We start from the raw sequence: 25604 nt of genomic DNA, 5'->3' as shown, positions 1-25604 counted from the left end.
TAACTTACAGAGGGACCACAAAAATTCTTGATTGCCGATTTTAATAAAATTCTGCAGGTGGGTAGAGTGTACAAAAATATTTGACTCTCAATAGTTTGCAAAATATTCGTCCACGGAGATGGGGTAGCAAAGGAATACAGAGAAAAATGTCTAGCTATCTCTATCCCTTTGAATAACGAAATACTATTTGCTGTAGAATTCCAGAGAAAGCGCAAAAAAAATTTAACACAGCATCAGCTCCCTCAAAAGAAGTCAACGAGCCCTTAACGAAGTAGCAATTGAAACGGCGTCTCTATCGTTAAAGATCTTGTAAACACGTTTGAAATATTTCGCCTCCTCTGCCTACTTACAAAGTTTCGTTAAAATCAATGCGCAACACTTGATGCGGGCCCCTCGTTAGGCCCCGTCCCGTCCGATCGGCCCCTCTCCCTCCGCCCCCCCTCTGCCTGGTCTCGCAGCTTCCTCTCTTCGTCAGTTCATTGAGCACACGTCTGGTATGCGGGGACTTCTTACCCTGGATCGGGCCCAGCAACCTAATGGCCGGCTAAGGAGCAACGCGAGAGGCCCGTAAGGACCTTCGTGAGCGTGAAACGGCCGACGGGTGAGCGCGGGATGGCCTTCAACTTGCGGGGCCCCAGGTTTGGAAGACGGGGCCCTACCATCGACGGAGTACGCGCGCGGGAAGCAACAGTCTCATCGACCTCTGCTCGCGGCACAATAAGTATATATAAGGGCGATGCCGATGAAAGGACACCGCGAATTTATGATAGGCTGACAGGTGGCTGCAGTGGGTCCGCGCCGGGAACCAGTCTTCGGGCTTTAAATCCGACTGGCGAGGAGATTGTTAAATATTGGACTGGCCCATGTGAGGCCCCGGACGGGTCGTCGCTGTGGAAGGCTGCTGAGGTAATGGGGAGATACTAGTGGATGCGTATACTTCCTTGTATGCGATGTAAGCGAAGGATATTTTCAATTTGAATTTTTATGGGGCTTTGTTTATGAGTGACGAGGAAAATGAGGAAAGCTTGGGTCCCCGATTCGGCTCAAATTTTAGGTACAGTTTGGCGCATACCGTATATGATAATGTTCAAGTGTATAAAATGTACTATCTGGCCTGGCTCGTTCTGGTAGGCAAAATGGTCCTTTCTAATAAATGTTTAAGCTAAGAATAAAAATTTGGTGTTATCAAAAAGCTCAAATAAATCTTAATGGCCAAATTATTACACTCAAAACATTTTCGTCAATTTTTGGGATCATTTTAAAATGGATTTAATACGATTAAAAAAAAATCTTAAATTTTCAACTAAAGGTTCTGAAAGGAAGCTTTGCTATAAAGGCAATAAAGGCCCGAGTCGGGCCAGTGCACTATTCAATATAAGAAAATTGAGTTCACAAATTCGAGAAGAACGAACCTATATAAAAAGCTTGTCAAAAAGGAAAACGATCGCGATCTTCCACCAAATCAACCGGCATTCTTTCCAGCACCGAAGAGAGAACAATCATCTCGCACACTAAAACACTGCCAGACCTTCGAACTACCAATTCCCAGGCTCATCAAAGGCAGAAATGCTCTTTCGTAAAATGTCAGGCTGAGGAACTGCATTCCCAAGGAACGCGCACTGTCCTCGGACCTCAACGATTCTGCGGCCGGGGAGGTTGTAAATAATGTTCGTCCCCGTCGATACTGTGATCTTAATTTTTCATAGACTTTAACGCCGTTGAATTATTCGCAATAAAACGGGAGGAAGCGTGTTTTACATCGGAACGATGAAGTCGTTCCGAGGTGGCGTCTCGCGGAGGGCATGGGCCCAGTTGGCATAAAATGAAAGATAGCTTTACCAAGATTGCCGCGATGCTCTCGCTTTCGATGCCCCGGGAATTCAGCGGCTCGCGGCATTTGCATGTGTCCGCGGGCAACAGGATTGTTCATCGCGGCTGCACATCACGACCTACGTACAGGACACCCTGGCACGTCAATGATTGCAGCCGACTTCCTGAAGGCTATTCGCAGTCCGACGAAGAAAAACGAAACAATCAGCAGAGGGAACTTTCTCAGCCGTACTTTCTGAAATACCCTGCCGGCCGCCGTGTTTCTTTGCCATCGGAACTCGTCAATTCCCCCCTTCTCTTCATCTTTTCGGAAAGTGGGAAGCTGTAAAAGTGGTCCAAGCAGTCGCTCATAGTAATACAATTTTTCATCATTTTCTGCTTGATAATTTCGAAGAAGGTATTATTTTCGTTTTTCTTATTCTTACTGTGGGTAGGCTGGGAGACTAAAATTTAAAACGTCACGGTGCAGGACATTTTCAGAGACCTCGACTCGTTAAGGATTCGATTGATATTCTTCTCTCCTTCTTCGACGATTATATTGTATACTTTATCGCGATGTGTCGATTAGATTTGCAGTGTATAAAATTGAAAAATTCAATTCCTTCCTCCTTGTTTTCCTTCGCGCTTCCCTCCCCTCCCTTCCCCTTCCCAAGGAAATTGTAAATTCCACGTATGTCAAGGACTGGTTGGGAATAAACCGTAGGGGCGAACGTTGGATTATATGAAGATTATTCAAAATGGTCCTTTTGTGCGTAAAGCAACACTGTTTCGTGGGCATTCGTTAAGGGGGAAAGAGGAGATTCCCGGTGAAGAGCCACCGATTCTGAGAAACAGGCATGGCGAGGCTGCCAGTAATGAGATACGTTACAGTGCAAAATATCTGATGCAATGTAAACTTTACGTATTCGTCATCTGGCCGTTTATCATGTTTTGCGTATCACAGCCCACGTTGTAGGTATAAACTGGTACCTCGGTGATCACACAGGACCACCCGGGGCCTGTCTCGCGCGGGCGAAACAAAAAGAAAGGGAGGCTCGCATTCTCCTCCGCGATTCCTTAACGAACGCCTTCAAAAACTCCGTGCACCGCCGAACTCTCGTCGTCGAACCGCAATACAATGTACGTCCCGGCGACGAATTATCTGATGTACGATGTCAACCGCACAAAAACACGCGTAATTGTGCTACGGGGCAGGCCAATCACCGAGCGGGCAAAAAGCGAAGATCCAACGAGGCTTTAAACGAGCTCCGAAGGGGCAGACTTGAAAATTTCTGGGTGAACTTCGAAGCTCGGTGTATAGGTTCTTTTCGAATCGCGTGGGACATTACGCGCGAGTTCGTTTGGACGATTAGATAATTGGAACAGCAGTGACGTAGGCAGAGAAGAATTTATGGGCGCAGAGGTATGCCAAGCGGTAGTGAGTTCTTCACTGCGCATGCGCGAGTGGGAGATGGGAGGAGCAATTGGCTCCTCCCACTTCGTACCGCGTATCGTACGAAGACCAACGATGATTATTACGATCTAAGAGCTGTTTATTTGCTCCTAAGTTAAACTTACACGGAATTGAAGAAATTTTAATAAACCTTGCAAATAATTCTTTCGTCCATCCTTATCGGACAAAAGTACATACGTCACTTTGCGCATAAACATTTAAAATATGTAATAACTAAATTCATACACAGCCTTGGCCAGTTCCCCTTCAGTCATCGAATCTATAAACAGGATACAGACACCTCTAAATCCCATCAACAAGCACCCACCAAAGCGACACGCGGCTCGCCGAATGGGAGGGGTCATCCTTGACCCCGAAAGCTGCAGGCCGCATCCCAGAGATGGAAAAAGAACTATTAAATCGTGGCCCATGGCGCAGGTTGTTTTTAATGCGCAACTATTCGTCAGGCGATTCGTGAATCACAGGTCACATGGCAGCCATCGACTACCAAAGGCCGTCCGGCGACCAGGTAGGAACGGGCACTCTCTCTCTCTTTCTTACGCCTTCTGTCTTTTCCCTGCAATTCCTTCACGAGCCTCGCCAAAACATCCTGCATCGGCTGACGCCTCCTCCACGTACAAAAGCTACCAGGGCCCGCGACGATGCGGTCCCGGGCGCACACAGGCGCGCTCTGTGTAGACAGAGCCGCCACTGGCAGCCACAAGCTCACATGTAAATCACGTGTGCCACACACGAGGCGGCTTTCTGCTGTGGCAGACGGTCAGGTGAGAGAAGAAGACGTTGGGAATCGGACGGACTCATGCCGCAGGTCGAGACAGTAACGAAACGAGGTGAAGAGCGCGATGGAAGGATCGATTGAGCCCTTCGCTTCGCGATTCTTTTTGCAATCATTTTTATAAACGTTCCTCACCTCTGCGCGGTGTGAAAAGAATGCGGAGAATACGAGGGAAGTTGTTTTTAAAAAGTAGCTGTATTTTTTAAATTGGAATCGTCGTGAATATGAGTTGTGAGTTGTTGTATTTGATTGACTTGAGATTTCAGTTGTTTATTAAGCAACCGTCTTGGTTATTCTTTCCAGCAATAAGTTCTTTATTAATGTTAATAGAGATGCATAATTTATTTGAAAAATTCACATACTTTGTATAATAATTATTGCTGAAGGAAATACTGCGGCATTTTCGGCTCACAAAAATATTCGGACCATCTAGAATATTACTTTTTTTTCAATTTTTATAAGTAGATATTTCATTTTAATATTTTGCGCCAAGACCGTTTTGCTTTAAAACATATTGTAATCTGTTTGGTATATTATGTATAATTTTGTGCTTGGGGTGCTGCGAAATTTAAAACACGATGGAACGAAGGGTTGAATTTTTTTTCGACAGGGGAGAGTTCCAAATATTTCCATTCAATTATATTGAATGTTCTTAGTGAAGTTTGAATTTTGGAATCTGAACCTTTTGAAGCTTCCTAGTCTTTGATTTTATGGGGATATCTTTGTAAAAAGGAAACGCACAGAATGCAATATTTTCTGAGGTACTTTCGAAGGGAATAATTTGCTATCACACTTTTCACAAAATCTTCCCCTTAAAAATTGTATAAAATTTGTATTTGAAACTATACTACTTATTTTTGAAAAATGTGCTAATCTTCCTGTTTCTTTATCCCACGAGTGGAAAATAAATATTCGATCACTGTTTCAAATTCATATTTTAATATAAGAAGGTGTTTTAAGGTTATTTTAGGGTCGTTTCGGATTGTATGTGGGCCTTTCTTCGATATTTTCAGTAACTAGAAAGGGTTCATTCACGGAGGGAAGAAAGGAAGAGACGTGCATTGCTACTGAAATGATACCAACATGGTAGACATGTTGAAGCGAGGTTAGAATGCATACCTGTTGCAAGAATGCATCCGTTGTAACTCGACGAGGAAGAACGTAAAGTAAATAGAATGACGCTGCGTGTCACGATACGTGAAGCTTCGTATAAATGGTGTATTTGAATAGTTACCACGTCTTTCCGAAACGTGGTGGAAAAATTAACTACGTCCCCTTCGCCTTGGCACTTTCGTAACTACGTTCATGCCGCACAGTGATACATACAAATCCAAGAAAATTCGCGTCTTATCATTTATACATTTACAAAAATATTCGAGCGTAGTCTTTCTGGGTCGTATTAAAATTTGTATGTACTTGATTGTTGTGTACTCATTGTGGTTGTTGATTCGAAAATATACAGATGATTCCAGGTGGTACATACCTACTTAGTAATTCCGAATAGTTTCAAGTAATTTCAATTCTAATGATCCAAAATAATGTTAAGTAATGTCTAGTAATTCGAAATAAATTCAAGTAATTTCAATTCTAATGATTCGAAATAATTGTAAGTGATATCTAGTAGTTTCGAATACCTGGTTCCAAGTAACTTCAATTCTAATGATCCAAAATAATTTTAAGTAATGTCTAGTAATTCGAAATAAATTCAAGTAATTTCAATTCTAATGATTCAAAATAATTCTAAGCGATATCTAGTACTTCGGAATACCTAGTTCCAAGTAATTTCAATTGTAATGATCCAAAATAATTTTAAGTAATGTCTAGTAATTCGAAATAATTCCAAGTAATTTAAATTCTAATGATTCAAAATAATTCTAAGTGATATCAAGTAATTCGAAATAATTCCAAGTAATTTCAATTGTAATGATTCGAAATAATTCTAAGTGATACCAAGTAATTTGGAATAGTTCCAAGCAATTTCAATTCTAATGATTCAAAATAATTTCAAGTGATATCTAAATAGTAATGCGAAATAATTCGAAAGTATTTTAAGTTATTCCAAGTGACTTTAAATTCTACCAAATCATACCCACTTAGTAACCCTCGATGGTTTCAAGTACATATATAATTCCAATCGTTTCGAAGCGTCGCCAACAATAATACCGTGAAATTATAACAACCCGACATCTTTCTCAGTCCCAGGCCGCATAATCCCCGGCGCGATTATTTATCAAGCTCCCGGCGCAGCGATCGATGAAGGCATTAATCCTGGGAACACCGTGGACCGCCAATTAGCACACGGCCAGGCAGTCGCGGATCACGGGGAACGAGGGCTGAGATCCGTGCGCGTGGTCGTGCACGCGTGAACGACGGTACGCGTTGGCGCTTTTCAAAGAAAGGCATCATCCTGGGCGATGCGGTGTGCATAATCAAAAGCAGAATTCTTCGGACGGAGAGTGACGCTTGTTCGATTAACGGCCCCGTCTTTATCGACTCCCATCGCATACCGCGACATGTGCTATAGGGATGGCTGTCATTCACGAATGAAATCTCGTGCCGACGATCTAACAGAGATTCAGACGTGGCTTCGTCGTGTCATCCGGTGTTACATGCGAAACAATCGCGCCGCCCTATCATGTTTTATTTATAACGCCTGTCTTGTGATCATCGGTCCACATTACGTCCCTCCGTTTATAATAATCGTTTCGCGACCACAATTTCGGGTACCGTGCATTTGTGGAAACTAGGAATTAGAGACTGATGAAGGAAAGGAGTCAGGGATGGTTGAACCAACAAGGGAGGACACCGTTGTGGTTACTACTGAAGGATATAAGAGTTGAAAAATGCAATGCTAGTGTCTTCACGAAAGTGGGAAAAATTGCGAACTTTCACGGCCGGTATTTTTTAAACAAATTTAAAAGCAGCAAAGTGATGACTTAAACCCCCCCTAATTTCACGTGGACTACGTTATACTTGAATCTTATCGAAATCCCTGATACCGATCGCGAACAGTGATCGATTTGGTGTGGAGTGGACAATTAGTGTCGAAATAAATTTACGATGGTTTGCTAACAACTCAGTTAAAAATTGAATGGGAGAATTGTTAATTAAATTCCGAACTAACCCCAACGTGATCTACGATCAACTAGAAGGTTGCATAGAATTTAAAAAAAAAATTTCAGCATTGTCAGGCTCAGAATCCAAGGCAGAAGACAGGCAAGACTTGTACCTTAAAAATCACCTGTTTCATTGCTCAATTCTGCAAACTACTTTACCAGGATGAAACCTGGATGAACAACACATATGCTCACAAAGGTTTCGAAATAACGGTGATTTCCATTAAGCTTCCTGTTTGCCCCAAAACTTTCACTACTCCCAACATCTGCGGCACATCCTTTCGTCACGACCTCGCCGCCCTAAACTGCACACTGCCGCACGGTCGTATGACTCGTGAATGTAGGAGTGCAAACGTTCGCAACAGCCCTGACCAGGAGGAACACCCTGACTTTATGATTCAGCACCGTTAAAAGGTTGTACTTCTATTTTTAAAGGCCGTCCTATGGAGCCACGTGTGCAGCAGAATGGAATTTCCAGGGTAGCCGACGGACGTAGCCGAGTGTATAGGCACTGTTCGAGCGATACCACTTTTTACCTACGGTTTTTTGCAAGGACACTCGACGTGGATTACCCTTGCAGCCTATCGCGGCCATTCCAGATTCCCACATAGATTTATTCCTACGTGAAAGATTCATTTGGAGCGTTATGGTCGACGGGAGCAGAAATAACGAACTGGTCGTGATAATGGCACTTAAAAGAATCTCTAATTTTGCGATCTGGAAGAATCTATTTCTTACACGGCATGAAAGGAATCGTCAAATTTTTATGGAACTGCCACTTTGCGAATTTAATATCGCAGGAATGATTGACCCTCCAACTATCAAGTTCACTGTGCTAGTTATTGCTACTCTTATTTCTAGTAGAACAAGTCGATATTACGACTATGGCGAACATTTTACTTGATTTATAATAATAGTATGTAATATGTAATATTTGAGGTATTTTACTAGTTTAGTAGTTTACTTGATATATACACTATATAAAAGTACTATCAAATAGTACTCTAAAATACGGGATGGACAGGAATTCTTGTTAAGGAACAAGAGCTTCCGTTGTCCGTCAACGACTATCCGCGGCGCGCTAAATAAATCACAGCCGAGGGAATGGAATTAAAGCCACAGGTGGAGTCGATCAGCGGTAAAGGCTTTCAAATTAACATCGCACGAGGTGAAGGAACCTTCTTCAATCGACGTTCAACCTGTTCCAGGGTAATGGTAATCTCAACTTAAAGGTCGGTTGCTACGATTGAAATATTCCGTCTAAATGTAGAAACTGGACTCAGTGAGCCTAAAAATCTGACATGGCTACCAAAAGGATCGATCGAGAAATCCACACGACCAGTCTGGTTAAACCAGTTGCTGGCCGTTTGCCGATCTTCGCCAGTGCTGATTGCACGCGGGAAAATGATCAGCAAAACCGTAAAATTAACCGGTGGAGCGTCGCGCGCGTGGGGATAAGACAGTTTGAATTCTTTTGGTACTCGAAGCGTGACAGAACGGCACATTATAGTCGCGTCCTTGGAAATCAGTCTCGATAGATGAACTTGCACTAGGAATCTCGGTTAAATCGGTCGACTTGCTGGCTCTTCGCCGGACTATAGTCGCTTGCGCCACGATACTGACTATTCAGATTTCACGTGGCCCACTGACTGGTTACAGTTGGCAATACGATTTTTTTTTAAGCTCAAACATAATTTATTAAACGAATAGGTCTGGGTTAGGCGCCTTTGCAACAGCCCTGATCTTATGATCCAGCAGCGTCGGAATATTACACGTACTTCTACTTTTAGAGCCTGCCCTATGGAACCACGTGTACACCGCGTCGATTAAAGGGAAACAAGGTCGTCGAGAGGACTATTAATTTAATTGCAGAGATCAACACGCGCAGGGTGAGGTGTGCTCTGAATGCAACAGTGACTTTCGATAGTTCGGCCATCGTTTTCTTTGGAACTCAGCAATGCGGGAGGTGAGCAATCCTGTCTGCCATGGACGCCTTGGAATCCTGCCGGTCGTTGCTGGCGAATCGCAGAGAAAAAGGAAGCGACTTCCTTCGTCGAGCGCTCCTAGCCCGTAAATACGTTTCGAGGAGTGCAGCCCAAGTAGTTTGAAGAGGCTAAACTCCAGTGAAAAACGCGATTCGAACGGAGTCTTATACGCGACTATCTAAGTAATCTAATTATTTGAGGAGGCTTGAAAAAAAATAAATTCCAGGTTCTTGTAATATCTAATGTAATGAAGCAATAGAAAGAGGAGTTATTTTTGGAATACAAAAGAGTGCTGCTATGACTGAATATCTATTCTCATTCAGTAATAATTCCAGTAGTCGAATGTTTCAAGTACTTGCAGAGTAATCTGTTGTAGTCTCGAACAGTCAATTATCAGGTCAAGATAGTTGGTTGTTCGGTAAGACGGGTTACCGTAAATGAACTACCATTAATCGCCAATATAATCTCCTTATTTACGTAAAAGCCGACCAGTTTTTCCAAGACCACTCGTTTGCGAGAGCGCTGTCAGTCTTAATGGCAAGAAACCCAGGAATTTCATGAAATAAGCGATGATTTAATAAGTATCGTTTATGGGATGTCGAGGCGTCAGTTATTCCCCGATGCGTAAGGTTTCGCGTGCAAATGAACTGTTTCGTTGAATTATCGTTGGGTCTGTGCGAAGAAGAGTTGGGAAGAAAAAGAAGAGGCCCAACATGAAACTTGAAACAGGTAGAGTTGGAGAAATTAAATCCCGGTGGAGATTATGAGACGAGAAAAGAGATTTTTAAATCTTGGAGCTTATTATATGTATATGAAGTAATGGAGGTATCGCCATAACAAGTGAATTGGCTTCTGGGTCCTAAGTCCCTTTAGAAGAAAAGGATCTGGGCACTGGAAACTGTGGGAACTGATTTTTGAACTTCGAGATTCTAGAAATGTGGGATATCTGAGGGTTCGAGACACTTGGAAACTGGGACTTCTGGGCCCTATGACACTTGAGAAGTGGGATTTCTACATCCTTAGAACTTAGGAGGCTGTGATTTGTGTCCTACAGATCTGGGACTTCTGGGGGTCCTATGATACTTGAAAACTGGGACTTTTAGGTCTTCAGGTCCTAAGAAACTGAGAAGTTTTGGCCTCTCAAGCTTTTAAAGACTGGAATTTCTGAGTTTTCGAGCCCTTGGGAAATAGGATTTTTGGGCCCTCATACTCTAGAGGTTTTTGGGCCCTACGATCCCTAAAAACTGCAATTTCTAAGCCCTCAGACTCTAGGACACAGGGGTTTCAAGATACTGACAATGAGCCTTCTGAACACTGAGATTTCTGGGACCTGAGACCCTTGAGAACTGGGGTTTTTGGGCCCTGAGATTCCTAAGAAGTACGATTCCTCAGCCCCTCAAACTCTAGAGCCCTAGAATTTCATGATAATGAACACCAAAATTTCTGCGCCTTGAGGCCCTTGAGAACTGAGGTTCTTAGACCATGGGATTCCCAAAAACTGGGATATCTGCGCCCTAAGACTCTCCAAAACTGAGATTCCTAGACCCTGACCCCCTGGAGAGTAGATTTCCGTGCCATCCCTTTCTGCGACGACCTTGCGTCTCCTAAAATCCTCGGCGATCGCAATGCTCGACTTCTTTTTACGGCAATTACGTCAAGCAGGGGCGCAGCCACCGTTGGTAGTAACTCAGTTAAGCGAACGGCGCGCGTGCACGGCCCAAAACGTCGGCAAAAAGGCGGCCCGGAGGAGCTCGGTTTTTTTTCATCAATGGCGGTACGTGGAAATCAACGGTGGACATTTTTGCCAAGCGACATTTGGGGGGAGGAAGGGAGGGGGGTTTGGAGGAACTGGAAGCAAGGAATTCAATAATCTTTACCGGGGTGTCACGTAGGTGCTGCAGAGGCTGGGGCAAGTTTTTTCGTTTAACACGTACGAATCGGGGAGGCCATCCAGCGGACCGTGGGATCAAACAGGATTTCCGACAAGCCGCGGTAACCGAATACACGCCGATCCTGTTCGGTGCTCCGAGGTATTTCGACCGTGGAAAGTACCCTTTTCCGATCCATTTAATGAGCTAGCTTAGGCCAGCCAGATGAGTCTGAGCGAGATGACGAGAGGAAAGCTGATTTCTGGAGCTCTATCTGGTGGACAACTGTTCTATGGATTGATACAACAACAGATTTCTTCTTGGGTACAATGATCCAAAGAGATTTACAACACCATGGACAGTGGTGATCGTTTACAGGGGAAATTAGCCTGAGATTGCTCAATTCTTTGGGCCCCAAAATGGAAGCTTTGGGACATTCTTTTAGGGCCTGCTCGAAGATCCATTGGAGAAGTAGATGCACATATATTATCATGCCACTGAACGTAGAAGATATTCGTGGTTGGACTGTGCAACTTGATGAATCTAATTCTTTTTGTCTCAACTATTGAGTGAATTTAAACCCTGTATGGTTGTATCACTTTTCAGCTGACAACAAGACGTATTTTATTTGGGGATATTGTAATGTTTGGGCCGTACTGACTACCTTGATAGTACCCTCAGGACACAGTACCATCAGGCGATGAGACTCAAAGTTCTGGGATAATTATTTTAAGGTTATGTAATGTTTTGGCTAGTCACTGTAATTAACTGGCTCGATTATCGTGTTTCTCACGGTATGCCTTTGCATATCCTCCTCACTAATCGCGGACATATTGTTATCAGTACCAACACTCGTGCGATACAACGATGTAGTAAGTACGCAAAGAGAAGTCCTGAAGAAGGGCTATCGCATCGTCGAGTGGGAAAACCTTACATATTTTATTACTACGGTGGAAATTGATGCATGTGTCGTCTTCGATGGGCAATGAGAAACTTCCAGTACCTAGTGTGTTAAAGGAAAAGAGGACTGGCAGACACTAATAGGCCAACAACGTAAATATTCGTAAGGCTGATACCTCTCATAATTCTTCTCTTTTACATTCTATGATAAGTTGAACAACGTATAAACAATTTATATCAGCTCGTAAAGATAGACCGTTCTAAATGAGTGGTATACGAGCAAGTGGAGTGAAGTGACCAGCATTTTTCAACCTGCTTTTATCAACTGAACCTTCGGTAACGTGCAACGAGCATTGTATGACTCTGAATTGGAACGATCTTACGGAGATATCGAATAACTTTGAAATCTCCATTGCCTGAATATTCTGCTATGATTTCTTGTAGATCATTCTCCCACCTGTTACAACTATTCTTAACACAACTACCTCTGTGTCCCCCTTTTCTATGTAACCCCTTTTCAAGTCAGCAGAAACTTCTCCAAATCAAAATTCCCATGTCATTAACATCCCCCAGTTAACTCACAAAAACAGCTTCAACCATCACCCGCCAGGTGGAAACCATCTCCAACATAAGTAACCTTATCACAAATTTACACTATAAACAGCCTGTACTCTCCCGTAGAAGGGCCCATACAAGGGTGAAACTCCTTTTATCCGCCGTGGGTCCCTCCAAGGAATCCCCAAAATCGCCGATGTTTAATAAAAGGAGCAACAAGAGGAGTGGTGGACAAAAGAAGCGAAGGCAGTATCGGCGCATTGTCACGGGCCCACGGCGCGGCGGAGAGGGGTGGGGGTGAGGCCCCGCGACGCGGAGGAAGCGACGATGAGATTAAAATTTCACGACACTGCTCACCGAGCGACAATGTTGCGGCGTGAGAGAGGTGGACACCAATTAAGTCGTTACCTGCGCGGCTGAAACTCGATAAGGCCCACGGGAACGGTCCCCGTGGCCATTTAGACGAGCCGCCCGCCGCGCGGGCCACGCTCGCGAGGGCCCGGCCGGGGGGTGCGGGCGGGAAAGAGAGAATCGCCCAAGGTGGAGGAGGAATGGCGGTGATTCTCCGGTGTCACACACGCCGCCGCTCCCTTGGAGGCCAGGGCAGCTCGTGTTTCGGTTTTCGGCTTTCCGAGAAACGCTCGCAAGACCTGCCGCACGCTGTCTCTCTCTCTCTCTCTCCGCCCTGGCTGCTTGTCCACTGGACGGACATTGTCTTCGCGCGGTGCACAATGAGCCACCGTCTACGAGACCCACTGGCGGGTGATCGAGGACGAGGATCGACACGGTGGGCCCCACCGTGGATCCTGGGGATAGACTTTAGCCGATAGAGAATGAGATTTGGTGTGCTTGATGAGAGTCTCGCGTGAAAATGAAGAAACCTTCGGGAGGAAGTCGAGTTTAAAGGTTGAGGACAGTGATCTCCTCGTTTCGGGTAGAGCAGTGAGTACTGAGTCTCCAATGCGCATTACCACAGGGAAGTCAGAACTCTAGTAATCCTCCAGGGAGTGATCGGTACAACCGCAGCCATTTGTAGGAAATAACATAACCTAAACATTCATTAAATCGTCTGCTTTCCAAGCTGCTTGTTTATCTATCTCTCTCTTTTTTACAGTTTCTTTCTCTGTCTACTTCCGCTTTTGCCACAAATGGCGGCAACCAATCAGCGACGATACAGGTTGTTCCGATCACTCCCTGGAGGATCACTACGGAACTCCATTGCACAGCGCCGTTCGGCGGGAATAGGGATAACTAGAGTCGCAGTTCTAGCTGCTGATCTATACTGAATTCTACTTAAGAGTAGACTCATTCCGCGCAACGACGACTCTGAGGAGGCTGTTGATTGGTAGGAAACCGGCAGAGAATGCGCTACGACCAATCGCGCACGCAAACAGTACTGGGAGCTACGCAGATCGGTTGCAAATCGGTGGTGGCGTAGGTCTACTCTTATATGGAATGGTATATAGTGTCGAGGTGAAGCGGTTTCTTTGGAAATTTTGTAACGCATCAAGACTTTAAAATATTACAAGTGTCGGTAACTCCGATCTACTATTTAGCCGGTAAATGGGCCAAAGCCCACGGGGACGGCTCACCGAGGGCGCTTCGGAGACCTAATCTCTACTCCGTAACCTCAATTAAAACGAAGTAGCCGATCTAGTATCGAGGTGGCTTAGAAAGAACACACAGATACACTACTGCACTTCAAATACTACATTTCTGCTTACGTTTATTAGAAGATTCGTAAATGGTACATTCTGTACTATTTGAGGAACTGCTGGCGAAGCATGCCATTAGTCAGCCTGAGAACGAATCGATAAATGGACGGAGTAACATTCCTCTGTGCAGTTGCGACGTGATTCAACAAACACCCGATAACGATGTGTCGCAAGAAGGTTCAACCACCAGCGGAGAGCATTTCTTTCTGCTCGGAGATAGCAGGCCGCCGCGTCGAGCGGAAAAGAGAGGAAGAAAGGGAAAGAAACGGGGGGACCTCGTCTGGTGGCGCCCGCAGACGACTTTTTTTGTTCCCTTATAATTTGGCAGTAGTCGACGGTTCCTTCACAAAAGGACAGGATGCGCGCATGCCTTGCATGGATCGCGGAGAATTCGTTGCCGGCATTCCCTGAGAAATTGTATCGTCTACCTTTTAAGTACCTCGACTGCTCGACAGACGTGGGGTTCCGTTCCGAGTGCAGTGAGGGCTCGGCAATCCGAGTCTCGGTACACCGAGTTTCGTTTCACCCGCACTCTCTTCCAATAGATTAGACTCTGCTTTATCCCCCTCTATGCACCACAATATCAGGCAGAGTGGGGGAGCGCTCCGCCTCCTAATACAATCCTGTGTGTTTTAATTGGCCCAAACTTCAAGAATCTTTTACAAGAAAATCGTTCATTTGCGGTATAGTACATAGTATATGTATTTGGAGATTTCTATCAAACGCATAGATTCAAGTGCAGAAATAATTGCCACGATTTAGTCACCAGATTCGAATGAAAATGATTAGAAGACATTGCAGAAAACAATCGTGGCAAATATTTTCAAAATACGTGGTCTGACAAGTAAAAGCTTTCGAAAATATCCGTGCGCAAAGTAGCTCCGAACACTTTTGGTTTATCCTTGTTGGTTAAACGAAGCCGACGAGCATTCCCACGATCATTTATCACTCCTTTTAGATCGAACGTGGATTAAAGGTGAAGCAACGGGGCAGCCTGAAATTTGACGATGAAAAGTCGCGCGCAGGCTGAAAGAAAGCTGCGCTCGGTACATCGTGGCGCGCATAACAATGTACAGCATACCACGATTTGCGGTTGCGAGGGTATAAAAGTCCAGTGAAAAACGCTTCTGAGAAAAATTCTGGCAGGGATACGGGTATACAGCCGGTCCACTTCTTATCGAGGTCTTTTTTTTTTAAATACAGAGTGGACCTGGTAATTCTTAATAATTATAGTTGTTTGAATATATGTAATTCTTAAAACTCCATTCTTCATGATTCAAGCTGTTTTATTTTACTATTTATCGCCTGACATCGATGCTCCAATTGTGTTTCACAAAATTGTTACCAAACTTAAAACGGAGAAATGCGCGTTATTTTTACGTGGATATTAAAACACGTGGCTGTTTTAAAACGCCTTTGCCACTATCTCGCTTTTCTCCACCTTGTCCTTTTTGTCGAACCTTTCTTTCACAAAAGAAAGTGCCAAAAACCATACACAAAATGAGCACCTCTAACTGGGAACAGCAGCATGTACGGGCTCATGAATGGAACGGCTTCCGCGAATAGTACAGCCCGCTCAAAAATGTCAAATGACCACGTAAAAAAACCATAAAAAGTGTCCATTGCGAAAAGTGTAACGATTCCATAAAATAAGCATCTCTGGCTGCGTTCAATTATTAATTACAGATACCTCAAGCAAAAGTGAGGGCCCCGATGCGCATGCCCAAAAAGAAAGTGGGGCCTTAGGCCCCTCCACTCCACGCCGTCTATTCTACAAAACTAAGGAAGATCCCTAATCCGCAAATTAAAAAAATTATGAAACTTTGGGGATATGTATAGCTATGTATTACGCAATTTTTTTTTATTGCCTAAATTTTCTTTAAGGGGGTAAAATTGACCTCTGAAAATTCGACTATTTTCCTGTTTTGTGTTATAACTCGCGAACGATCCTCTGCGTAACCCCAAAGTTTCATAATTTTTTTAATTTGCGGGTTGAGGATCTTCCCTTGTTAGTATACCTATATACGCTTAAGTCGGAGTGTATAAAGAGAAATATAAAGCAAATGTGAAAGTACTGCGATGTTCGAATATTGACGAAAGTAACTGTACTCAAAGATCGCGTTACTTGATACGATAATCTGTCGAAGAATCACAAATAACCAACATCCGCGCAATACGGAATTGTACAAGCAACGGCGGAATGGAAATCTGCTTTGAGATCGAATGAAAGGATTTAACTGGGATTAAGAACGAATTAAAAACGGCGCTAGAACCGTCTCGAGCGTTCCATGCGAATGGGTTCTCCTCTCTAACGTGGATTTAATATCGGTGAATATAATAAGACCATTTGATCGAACGATGAAAGCAGACGGTACAGAAGAAGCCCATGGGCTTGCTTCGTGGAACTGGATTCAATTCGAGCGCGCGCGTATGTACGTATAAAGGTTATTCAGCTAAAACGCAAGGTCGTGGGTCTGTACACCCTGACTCGGGTCAATCGAGCACGAATAAAACAGGCGAAGAAGGATCTTCCCTCGGGGAAAAAATTTCGAGGAGACCCACGTTCCCTTTTGTGGGATAGGAAATGTGCGTTTGTGAATGTAGGTGTGAATCACCTATTTAGGATTACGTAATAATAATTATGCGAGTGGTAGTTCGAAAAGTCAGCTTAATATTATAATTTATTTCTGAGTTCGGTAATGTCTTCTATTGCACTTTGTTAATGTGCTAAAAATGGATTCTTTGAACAGTGAAACGGAACAGAAATTATTACAAAATATTAACTTTACCGTATGAAGGGAAGTTGTTTCTTGGTTTTGACGTTGGTTATCAAATAACTTTCTATGCTTTTCTTGCGTTTTCTATGGTTTCGTTCTTATGTATTGATCCATATCCAGGATCTGGAAAAGTCAAAATTTTGAACTCAAGTTTCTCACGAGTCTTACTGTCTTATAAAGCACTTTTAGAAAACTTGAGAATAACGCGAGCACTAATTCCTAACCTCGTTCTTTATCAACAACAATTAAAACGTATAATTCGAAACATTCTACTTTTACATATCTTCAACAATAGTTTCGACACATGCACGTTTTTATTAATCTTTCGGAGTATTTCTGCAATATAAATACCTGCATTTTCTGCATTCTTGACCTGGACGATCTAAAATCATTTCTCTGGTTAAACATCCGAAATGCACAACCGCGGGAACATCGAGTAATGAAATATCTTTCATAGTTCTTGCAAATTAGATACCAGGGCTACCAACGCAATCGCGGCAAATGCGCGCGCAATAGGCGACACCGCGCATGACACTCCGCAAAGCACTGAGTCAGTTCTCATTTTGTTGGTAATGACATAAGTCTGCCTAAGTTTTTGTTAACCTACAGGCCTCTTAATATTTGTGTAATAAGTCACATATTCTTTTACGTGCGAATTTATATACCTAAACCAGCAGCATGTCGGAGCGTAAAGTTTTGAACGTAAGTAATACTTCGTGGAACTGAGAATATTATTTAAAAGATATACCCACGGTTAAGGATTTGATGACTGTGATCTATCTATTTCAGAAATACTATCCACCGGACTTTGATCCGTCGAAAATTCCTCGCATGAAATTGGCGCGAAACCGGCAATACACGGTACGTTTGATGGCCCCTTTCAACATGAGATGCAAAACTTGCGGAGAGTACATTTATAAAGGGAAGAAATTCAATGCCCGCAAGGAGGACGTTGAAGGTGACGACTACTTAGGAATACGAATTTACAGGTTTTACATAAAATGCACCCGCTGCCTCCAAGAGATCAGCTTCAAGACTGACCCGAAGAACACAGATTATGAGATCGAGGCCGGCGCTACTAGGAACTTCATGGCCCTGAAATTGGCCGAAGAGCAGGCGCAGAGGGAAGAGGACGAGGAGAAGGAAGAGGAAGCCACCAATCCTATGAAACTCTTGGAAAAAAGAACGCTGCAATCCAAACAGGAGTTAGAGTTGCTGGAGTCTCTAGAGGAGCTGAAAGATCTGAATCGCAGGCAGCAGACCATCGATTACGACCAGATGTTGGAGCAATTCGACACACAGGCGGCCAAACAAAGAACACAGAAGGAGCAAGAGGACTACGACGAAGAATACATCAGATCGGTGTTCGGCAAGAAACACGCGGACGGAGTTGTCGTAGAGGAAGAAATCGTGGAGCTGGATGGTAACGAAAGTACGGAACCACCGAAGAAGGTCATTAAAACAAGGGAGACTAGAGAGGAAAGTTGCGGTACTTTAACAGTGGATAAAGAAAGGGTAGGCACGCCACTGCTTTGGTAGCTATTAAGAGGGAGCTCTTTAGGACTCTAGGAATAAAGCGATACTTGGGAATTTTTTTCGAAGAAACTATTAAGCGGATCTTTTCCAAACTTTCAGGGTATTTCAGTTCATATTCAAAGAATAAAAATTAATTTTTTCGTTGGAATGTGAATTAGAGTACCCTGAAAGTTTGGAAAAGATCCGCTTAATAGTTTCTTAGAAAAAAATTCCCAAGTATCACCTTATTCCTGGCGTCCAAAATAAGGGTCCCCCCTTAACATATTCATGAAACTAACAAAGCGTTTTCCTGTTTTTTAAGGTTAAGAGTGACTCAGCTGCGAAAACAGCTGATGCATCGTTATGGTCTGAAAGCACAGCAACGTCCTCGGGTAGGAAAAACTTGCTGGGTATAGTGAAGAGAAAGACAAACTTAGGTGTAAAAGTGAATTCGGGTTCTACCCATGCCAGCGCAGAGAAACAAGATATCGAAGTTGCGACGGAGGAAGTAGCGGATGTTTCTACGAAAAGGAAAAGTACAAATGAAACTACGAGCAGTTCGTCGGGCAATGCCCACAACTCTCTCTCCTTGTTGGGAGCATATTCGGACAGCAGTGATAATGACAGTAGTTAATACAGCGTTGAATATTGTATATATAAATTAATTTTATAAAGTTTATTATAAAATAAAGCATATGTATAAACGCAATACACAGATAGAAATAAGGGTCGTTGAAGATGTATATAAGTCAGGGTGATTTGTGATTTTTCGCTGACAAATCCAAGGTACAGAGTTACTGTTGAATTTATATAAATTTCTTAAACATTACGAATAATTTCTAGTTTAGCTGACGTGTTCGTCGATCGGGCCCAGAAGGGCCTTACGATCGACGCATAATGCTGCCCATTGAATTACTTAACATTTAGTTACACGAAGTAATTATTAACCTAGACACCCGAGATTTAATTTCATGGAGACATTTGTGTCGACGACGTTTAGAAAGTTCCTTACAGGATGCTGAAGCCCTTACCCCTAAAACACAGAAAACACAATCGGTCAGAGGTGAAGGAATAGGAAATTCGGTCTGTTTCAATGGCTAGGCACTCTGTAAGGAACTTCCGTATCAACGAGATTACATTGAAAATTGTAGCAGGGAGCACCTAGCCTATTAAATCAGACCATGTTAACAACATAGAGATTTATTTACAGGAGTACACTTATTAATCGTTGGACCCACGTGAAATCGTCATTAACGATCAAACCATTCTGTGTAGCAGGTGATAACGGTACAGAACACAGATGTGAGAACATTTGGGTCAGGTACCACATTTTTCCAAAGCGCTATTTGTTTAAATTTTACCCTTTGCGTTGTACAGGGTCCCTCAACTGCAAACACGAACCTACTCGATCGATAGAACTCAAGAAAGGAATGAAAGAAAGTGTTGGTAAACGTTTCACGAGTTTCCAGGACTTTTTCTTATTCCCTTGCGTGAATTCTACTAATTAGGTACACAGATTTGAGATACCCTTGTACACACCGTCTGTCTGTTTGTTTCTGAGTAAAAAATGGTTGGGGATAACGCAAGATTATTTAAAAGGAATAAAAGCATTCCCATGTGACATTTATTCCCAGCCTAACGGAACAGCCAGATGACGCGCTAGTTTCTAATAGAAGGAACGATGAAGAGTGCCTTTACAGATCCATGCTCTGAGACTCGGCCCCATATGGCAACGGCGACCGGTCATGATAATGAAGAGGATGATGACGACGATGGCTTTCGCTCTGATAAGGACCTCGCGACTCCCTGCTACTATCGTCCACGTTATCAGACTCGCCGTGGAGGGTGTACATCGCGGACGTCCAGTCCCTAACGTTGGAAGGTGGGTCATCGAGATAATCATCGTCGTGGAAATTGTACGCGCTGATTGACTCTTTCGCCATTTCCAGAGTGGACGGATTCGCTACACTCTCGCGCGAGTAGTCGCCGAGACCATTTCTGTTCACCCAACCGGTGCCGGTATCGTCCAAGTGTGCTGCCTCCTGGCGACAGTGGTCACAGATGTACGATTGCTCATCGTCAGAGGACGTCTGCCGCGGAGTGCAGTCCTCTGGGTCGTACAAGGGCCGATGGTCGGATGACTCTAAGGCCATGTTACCAAACAAAATGTCCGACTCGTTCGGAACCGCGTCGTATCGTTTCAGGCGCAAGAAATAGCGCGAGTTGGAGGTACGTTGCAACGAAAGCTGATCGGAATCGCTAAGATCGTCCTGCGTTAATCTATCACGGTCGTCGTCTGCAGGGTGCCTTGCGGGCCACGAGGATATGTCCCTAACGTACCGCTGTTCTTTGTTCCGCTGCAGGGCGAGCTCCAGTTGGGCGATGCGGTTCTCCAAACGAGTACGCTGAGCCTGGGCACGGTCCTGCTGGTCCTCCATCAGCTTCACCATCTTCTCCAGACGCATTATCTGCAACTGCTTCCCCTCTAGAGTCGCGTACAGCTCCTGGATCGCCTCTGTCTTCGCTGTTATCTGATTACCAACAGGAACGGTGGTGAGTTTCTCTCGGTCGTTTTGAATGCTTTCACTGGTAGGGTGAGCGCAGTGGTAGAAGCAGGGTGTTGGGAATTAAGGGTGCAGGGCGCTGTGTTGTGTTTAAGGCAGTAGTACATGAGGTTTTGGATATTAGACCCCGAAATGAACACAGTTGGTGATCATATGGTAGTCTCAACGGTATTACTGTGGGCACCACTTGTGGGCCTAGACCTCACTATAAAAGATGGGGTACTTAAGAAAATGGGGGTAGTAAAATTTATTCAATTTTTCTTGAACTTTTGAAAATTATCGGTGTGCGCTGTTTTTAATAGATTTTTCCGACTCTTGAGCGTCAAGGAAATAAAAGCTCAATTACCTGTTCGATGTACTCGCTGTTTTCGTCGCTGGTCGACAATTCCCCGTTTTCCTGCCGGGCCTTCCCCTTCAAGATATCGAGCAACTCGTCCCGAACTTTAAGGAACTTGCTCTGCTCGCGCATCACGCGGTCGCGCTCCTCCAACTCCAATTGCTTTTTAGTGAGATCAGTCTCCAACTCCTTATTGTGTCGAATGACCGCCGCCAAATTGTCACGGAGATCGGAGACATGCTGTTGAAGCTCAATTGCTTGAGCGCTTAACCCAGCTTTGCCACCCTCCTTTGACTGGGTATGAAGCTGCGTCTGAATCTCTATTAGCTGATTTTCTAAGATCCCATTTCTTTCTTGGCTGCACGTTGTTCCACGGTAGACACCACGTTTCGGGTAGATCGTTCAATATCCCAATCGAGATTATAGAAGCAGACGTCTGCGCTCGATTAAAAAAGCCAGAATGGACTTACCCGTTTTTTGCAATCTTTTTTAATTCCGTATACTGCATCATCAGGTTCTTCAGTTCGTTGTTCTTGTAGACGAGCTCAGCGGCCAGCTTCTCCTTCGAGTCGTCGTCCTCCTCGTGGCTCTGGGCCGCAAGAGCAAACAAAAAGATGATGAAAATTATCAGGTATCGGCAATCGGAGTAAAAGAGTTCTAACGAACGAAAGGATCGAATCGAACGGCTCTTAGGACGAGGACATGTCCCGAAAGTAGTGCAAACTAACGGCCGCCTGATGCATCACTGCCACGATCTCCTCTTTATCTTGCTTCAGCTGCACCATCATGTCCTTATGCCTCTCCAGCTCCACCCTGGTCGCCTGTAGCTCGTTGAACAAACGAACTTCGTTCTCCGAATGAGTTCCCTCTAACGAGCAGCGGATAAGAAAATTTCTTTATTCCATAGATCCTCAACTCGAATGCTAACGACGAATGTTACGTGGAATGCTTGTCATGCTTCGTACCCGTGATGGTAAAATCTTTATTCTTCTCTGCAAGCTCGCACAATTGATTGCTCTTCTCTTCCAGCTGCTTGTATCGCTCCCCAAGTTCGTTAAACGCTTCCTCGGTCTGCTGCCTGTTTAAAATTGTCCTCGTTTTGAATACAACTCTTATTCGATGAAAAAACTCTCAACTGCCACAAGCTGGAAGATCACACTCTCACCTTCTATCCTTTTCCACGGCGATCTCATCCCGGAGAGTCTCCAGCTTCTCCGTCAGGTCCTTGATCGTGTTGACCGCCTCGCTCTCCTTGATGTTGATCTTCTCCTTCAGCTCCACTAGCCTAAAGCAGGCCAGGTCGAAAGAGTACTCACGATTACAACGTTTGGTAGGTGATTAAGGAACAGAGAAAGGCAACCGTGACTCGAAGCTGTCCCGCTGCTTCTCCACCTTGGCGACCAGGTCCTCGTTGGACTTCATCGACTTCTGCATGCTCTTCAGCCGGCTGTCCATCATCTGGTCCTTCTGCTTCACTTGGTTCTCGAGGTTCTTCACGCTCGCCTGCAGCTGCTGAATCTTCCCCTCGTCGTTGGCCACGTGCGACTCCAGCTCCTGCACCTTTGTGCGCGCCCTTTGCAACTGCATCTCCGTCTGACGCAGCCGCTCCTTGCCCTGGCTGCTCCTTTCCCGCTCCGCCTGCAGCTCCTCCGTAACGGCGTTCAGTTGCGCTTGGAGCTCCCTTTGCGCCTCCAACGCGCCAACAGCCTTTTGCCTAAACAGCTGGCTCTCGTACTCCACCATGGCGGTGCGCGCGTTCTCCACCAGTTCCGCAATCGTCTTCGCCTCCACGCTCTCTATCTCATCCAGGCACACCTGCAGGGCATCGCAATCCTTCTGGTGGACCTCTAGCTGCGTGGTCACCTCCAAGTTCACGTCATCCGCGTCCTTCTCGTCGCTGGACTTTATAAGCTGCGACGACACGAATGACACGAAAGACGATTGCTTCTTCAGCACCTCGCGGCACAGGTTCTGAGACTTGTGCGGCATCTCTTTCAACTGGTTGGCCAAGGCGTCGAGGAACTCGGTGTTGATGACTATGGGCTCGACAGAGATCTCTACTTTCTCGCCGGTGGCGTTTGGTTCACCGGTAGGCGACTGTTTAGGCGCTCCTATTTCGAGCTTCAGGTCCTCCATCTTGCCAGGGTCCTTGGCACCGCTGGATATCACTTTCTCCCGGAGCTGGGACATGTCGTTGTACAAATCCTGCACCAGTTTCTGCACAGATTTAGAAGTGGGCTCAAGGAGTTGTTTATTCTTCGAAGGATACAGTAGATTTCCGGGATTCTATAGTGCTAGCTTGAGGGGGTGTCAACAGAAACTTTGAAAAATTGCAGTAAAAGTTTTATTTGCTTTAAAATTAATGTCGAGCAATTTCACTTCTCCTGCGATGAAGAACGTATCCTCGTGTCTCATAAGATATGATAGGCCCAGGGGCCTTGGCACCCCAAAGAAGGGACTTTGTAAAAAGAAAACTGGATTTTATTCTTTAAATAAATTTGTATAATCACCTAATGAATTTTATTGAATTTGCATTAAAAATATTTGTATCCCTTCAACTCGGCTCCCCCTAAAATTACATCCTAATGATTACTCAGAGCTAAAGGAGCTGCACGTGGATTACCTGTTTGTCCATCAATTCTTTCTTCAGTATCAGGTACCGCTTCTTTTTCATCGTGTACATATTTTCGAGCTTGTCGGTCTGCCGAGGCCCACTGGCCAGGTTGGTAGAGGGCTTCTTGTGTGAAGGGGGGCTGGCCGATGGTTTCGCGGACGATCGGCGAGCAGAATGGCTCGGCAATTTGTTATCGCTGACTCCATATTCCGTTGCATTATTCGCGGAATCCCCCTGCAATTGCATTTTACCTCTCAGAATGGCATTCAGCTGGGTCATTACCGATGATCTCCCATCATTCCTCTACAATCACTCCTTTCATCTAATCATTTCTTTGATAAAAAATACTCGTTCCTCAATTTTTCTACACATTTACCATGTTGCAAGAAATGAATACTTCTTTATTTATGTTTTACAACCCTTAGGTAAATTCGTTTCTTAATTATATTATTTTTGGGGGGTGAAGAAGGTCGCAGGTAACAAGTAGGTGGAAATTGTGTAGAAATGTTTATGTATTAATCGTAATCGATACAAACTTGGGATGTGCTGCGTGCCGATTGATTCGCTGGAGTTTTGTTCTTCAGAGCTGTACCACCTTTGTTCCCCCCTGTGCTTGACATTGCACCTTTCTCTTTGGTGCCCGCAGGCCCCTCGTTTTCTAAATAGTTTATACGTAAAAACATGTTCCTGGATAATTCTATTCAAAAGAATGAAGAAAATTGTTTAATCGGTGCAAGAAATATATACTGCCTCGTTACATCTACCGCACTTAACGTTATAAGAAAAATTCTGCTTTCCATTTCTCTGGCAGGGTGAAAAATCTCCCCCCGCTTCCTTAAATTAATCACGTGGAAAAATGATCTCCTTTCCGGTTACGCGTCAATTTGGAATAGCAATTTATTGAAAAACGAATTTGCCAAATGAAACGAGTCACAGAAATAAAGGGAACAAAGAGAAATACCAAATTTCTAAAAAGAGCCTTCTATACGTATATATTTTTAAACAATTCACAGCTGCAAGAGCAGCTTTAAGATTCTGCCAAACCAAGCAGAAAGTAGCACTTCGAAAGTCCCCGCTTTAAGCGGAATATTAAATTTAGAAGCTGAGGAGGATCAGAAAGCTTGAACGCAAGACGAAGCGAACTATCAAGAGTTTCTGCAATCCCTGACGGCCTTTACTTATTCGAAGATGAATAATAATCAGACTTCTATCGCAGTACAAAAAAGAGGAGCCACACTAACCCCCGGCAACCCCCACAATTGAGTGGCCCAGTGGAAACAGGCGCGTGCCACACAAATTCTCGTTTCTTTGTGCCATTAATTCGTTCCTTCCAAAAAAACCATAAAAAAAATCGTAAAACGCTGGCATGTGCCTGTTTTCCACTGGGCCCCTCAATTCCAAAATCCCCCGGAGCTCACCCCCGAGCCAAGTTGTGCTGAAAGTAAAATTACGGCGCAATGGGCAAAGCACAAAATCTGACAAAACCCAACAACATCATCCCTTCCTCTTCTCGCCCTCGAGCTAGCCCAAAAATTAAACACAGAGGGAATACAGAGAACAGGGAAATAAGGAGTCACGTGAAATGTCCCACTCGGCGGTT

At 44.3% G+C, this 25604-nt stretch overlaps 4 protein-coding genes across 4 annotated transcripts in view; 1 reads left to right on the top strand and 3 right to left on the bottom strand.

Annotated features, from left to right (window-relative positions):
• The window catches only part of Pasha (microprocessor complex subunit partner of drosha), a 180805-nt gene that overhangs the window by 79568 nt on the left and 75633 nt on the right, over positions 1-25604 (bottom strand). The window lies entirely within an intron of this gene.
• On the top strand, positions 17521-19198 carry LOC143375726 (splicing factor YJU2). Its single transcript, XM_076825125.1, has 3 exons — positions 17521-17676; positions 17764-18489; positions 18812-19198. Exons 1-3 carry the CDS (start codon positions 17653-17655, stop codon positions 19121-19123), a joined length of 1062 nt encoding a protein of 353 aa, XP_076681240.1. The 5' UTR covers positions 17521-17652; the 3' UTR covers positions 19124-19198.
• On the bottom strand, positions 19409-24696 carry LOC143375725 (uncharacterized). Its single transcript, XM_076825124.1, has 10 exons — positions 24541-24696; positions 24014-24238; positions 22751-23607; positions 22556-22675; positions 22356-22468; positions 22119-22258; positions 21861-21979; positions 21400-21748; positions 20830-21020; positions 19409-19522 (listed from the first exon to the last, which is right to left on the bottom strand). The coding sequence occupies exons 1-10, from the start codon at positions 24685-24687 to the stop codon at positions 19498-19500; spliced, it is 2286 nt and encodes a 761-aa protein (XP_076681239.1). The 5' UTR covers positions 24688-24696; the 3' UTR covers positions 19409-19497.
• On the bottom strand, positions 20184-20713 carry LOC143376004 (uncharacterized). The gene has a single exon (XM_076825784.1). It carries the CDS (start codon positions 20640-20642, stop codon positions 20184-20186), a length of 459 nt encoding a protein of 152 aa, XP_076681899.1. The 5' UTR covers positions 20643-20713.

Source organism: Andrena cerasifolii, chromosome 13 (assembly GCF_050908995.1).
Source record: "Andrena cerasifolii isolate SP2316 chromosome 13, iyAndCera1_principal, whole genome shotgun sequence".
NCBI lineage: Eukaryota > Metazoa > Arthropoda > Insecta > Hymenoptera > Andrenidae > Andrena > Andrena cerasifolii.
This window is presented reverse-complemented; position numbering and strand designations above follow the sequence as displayed.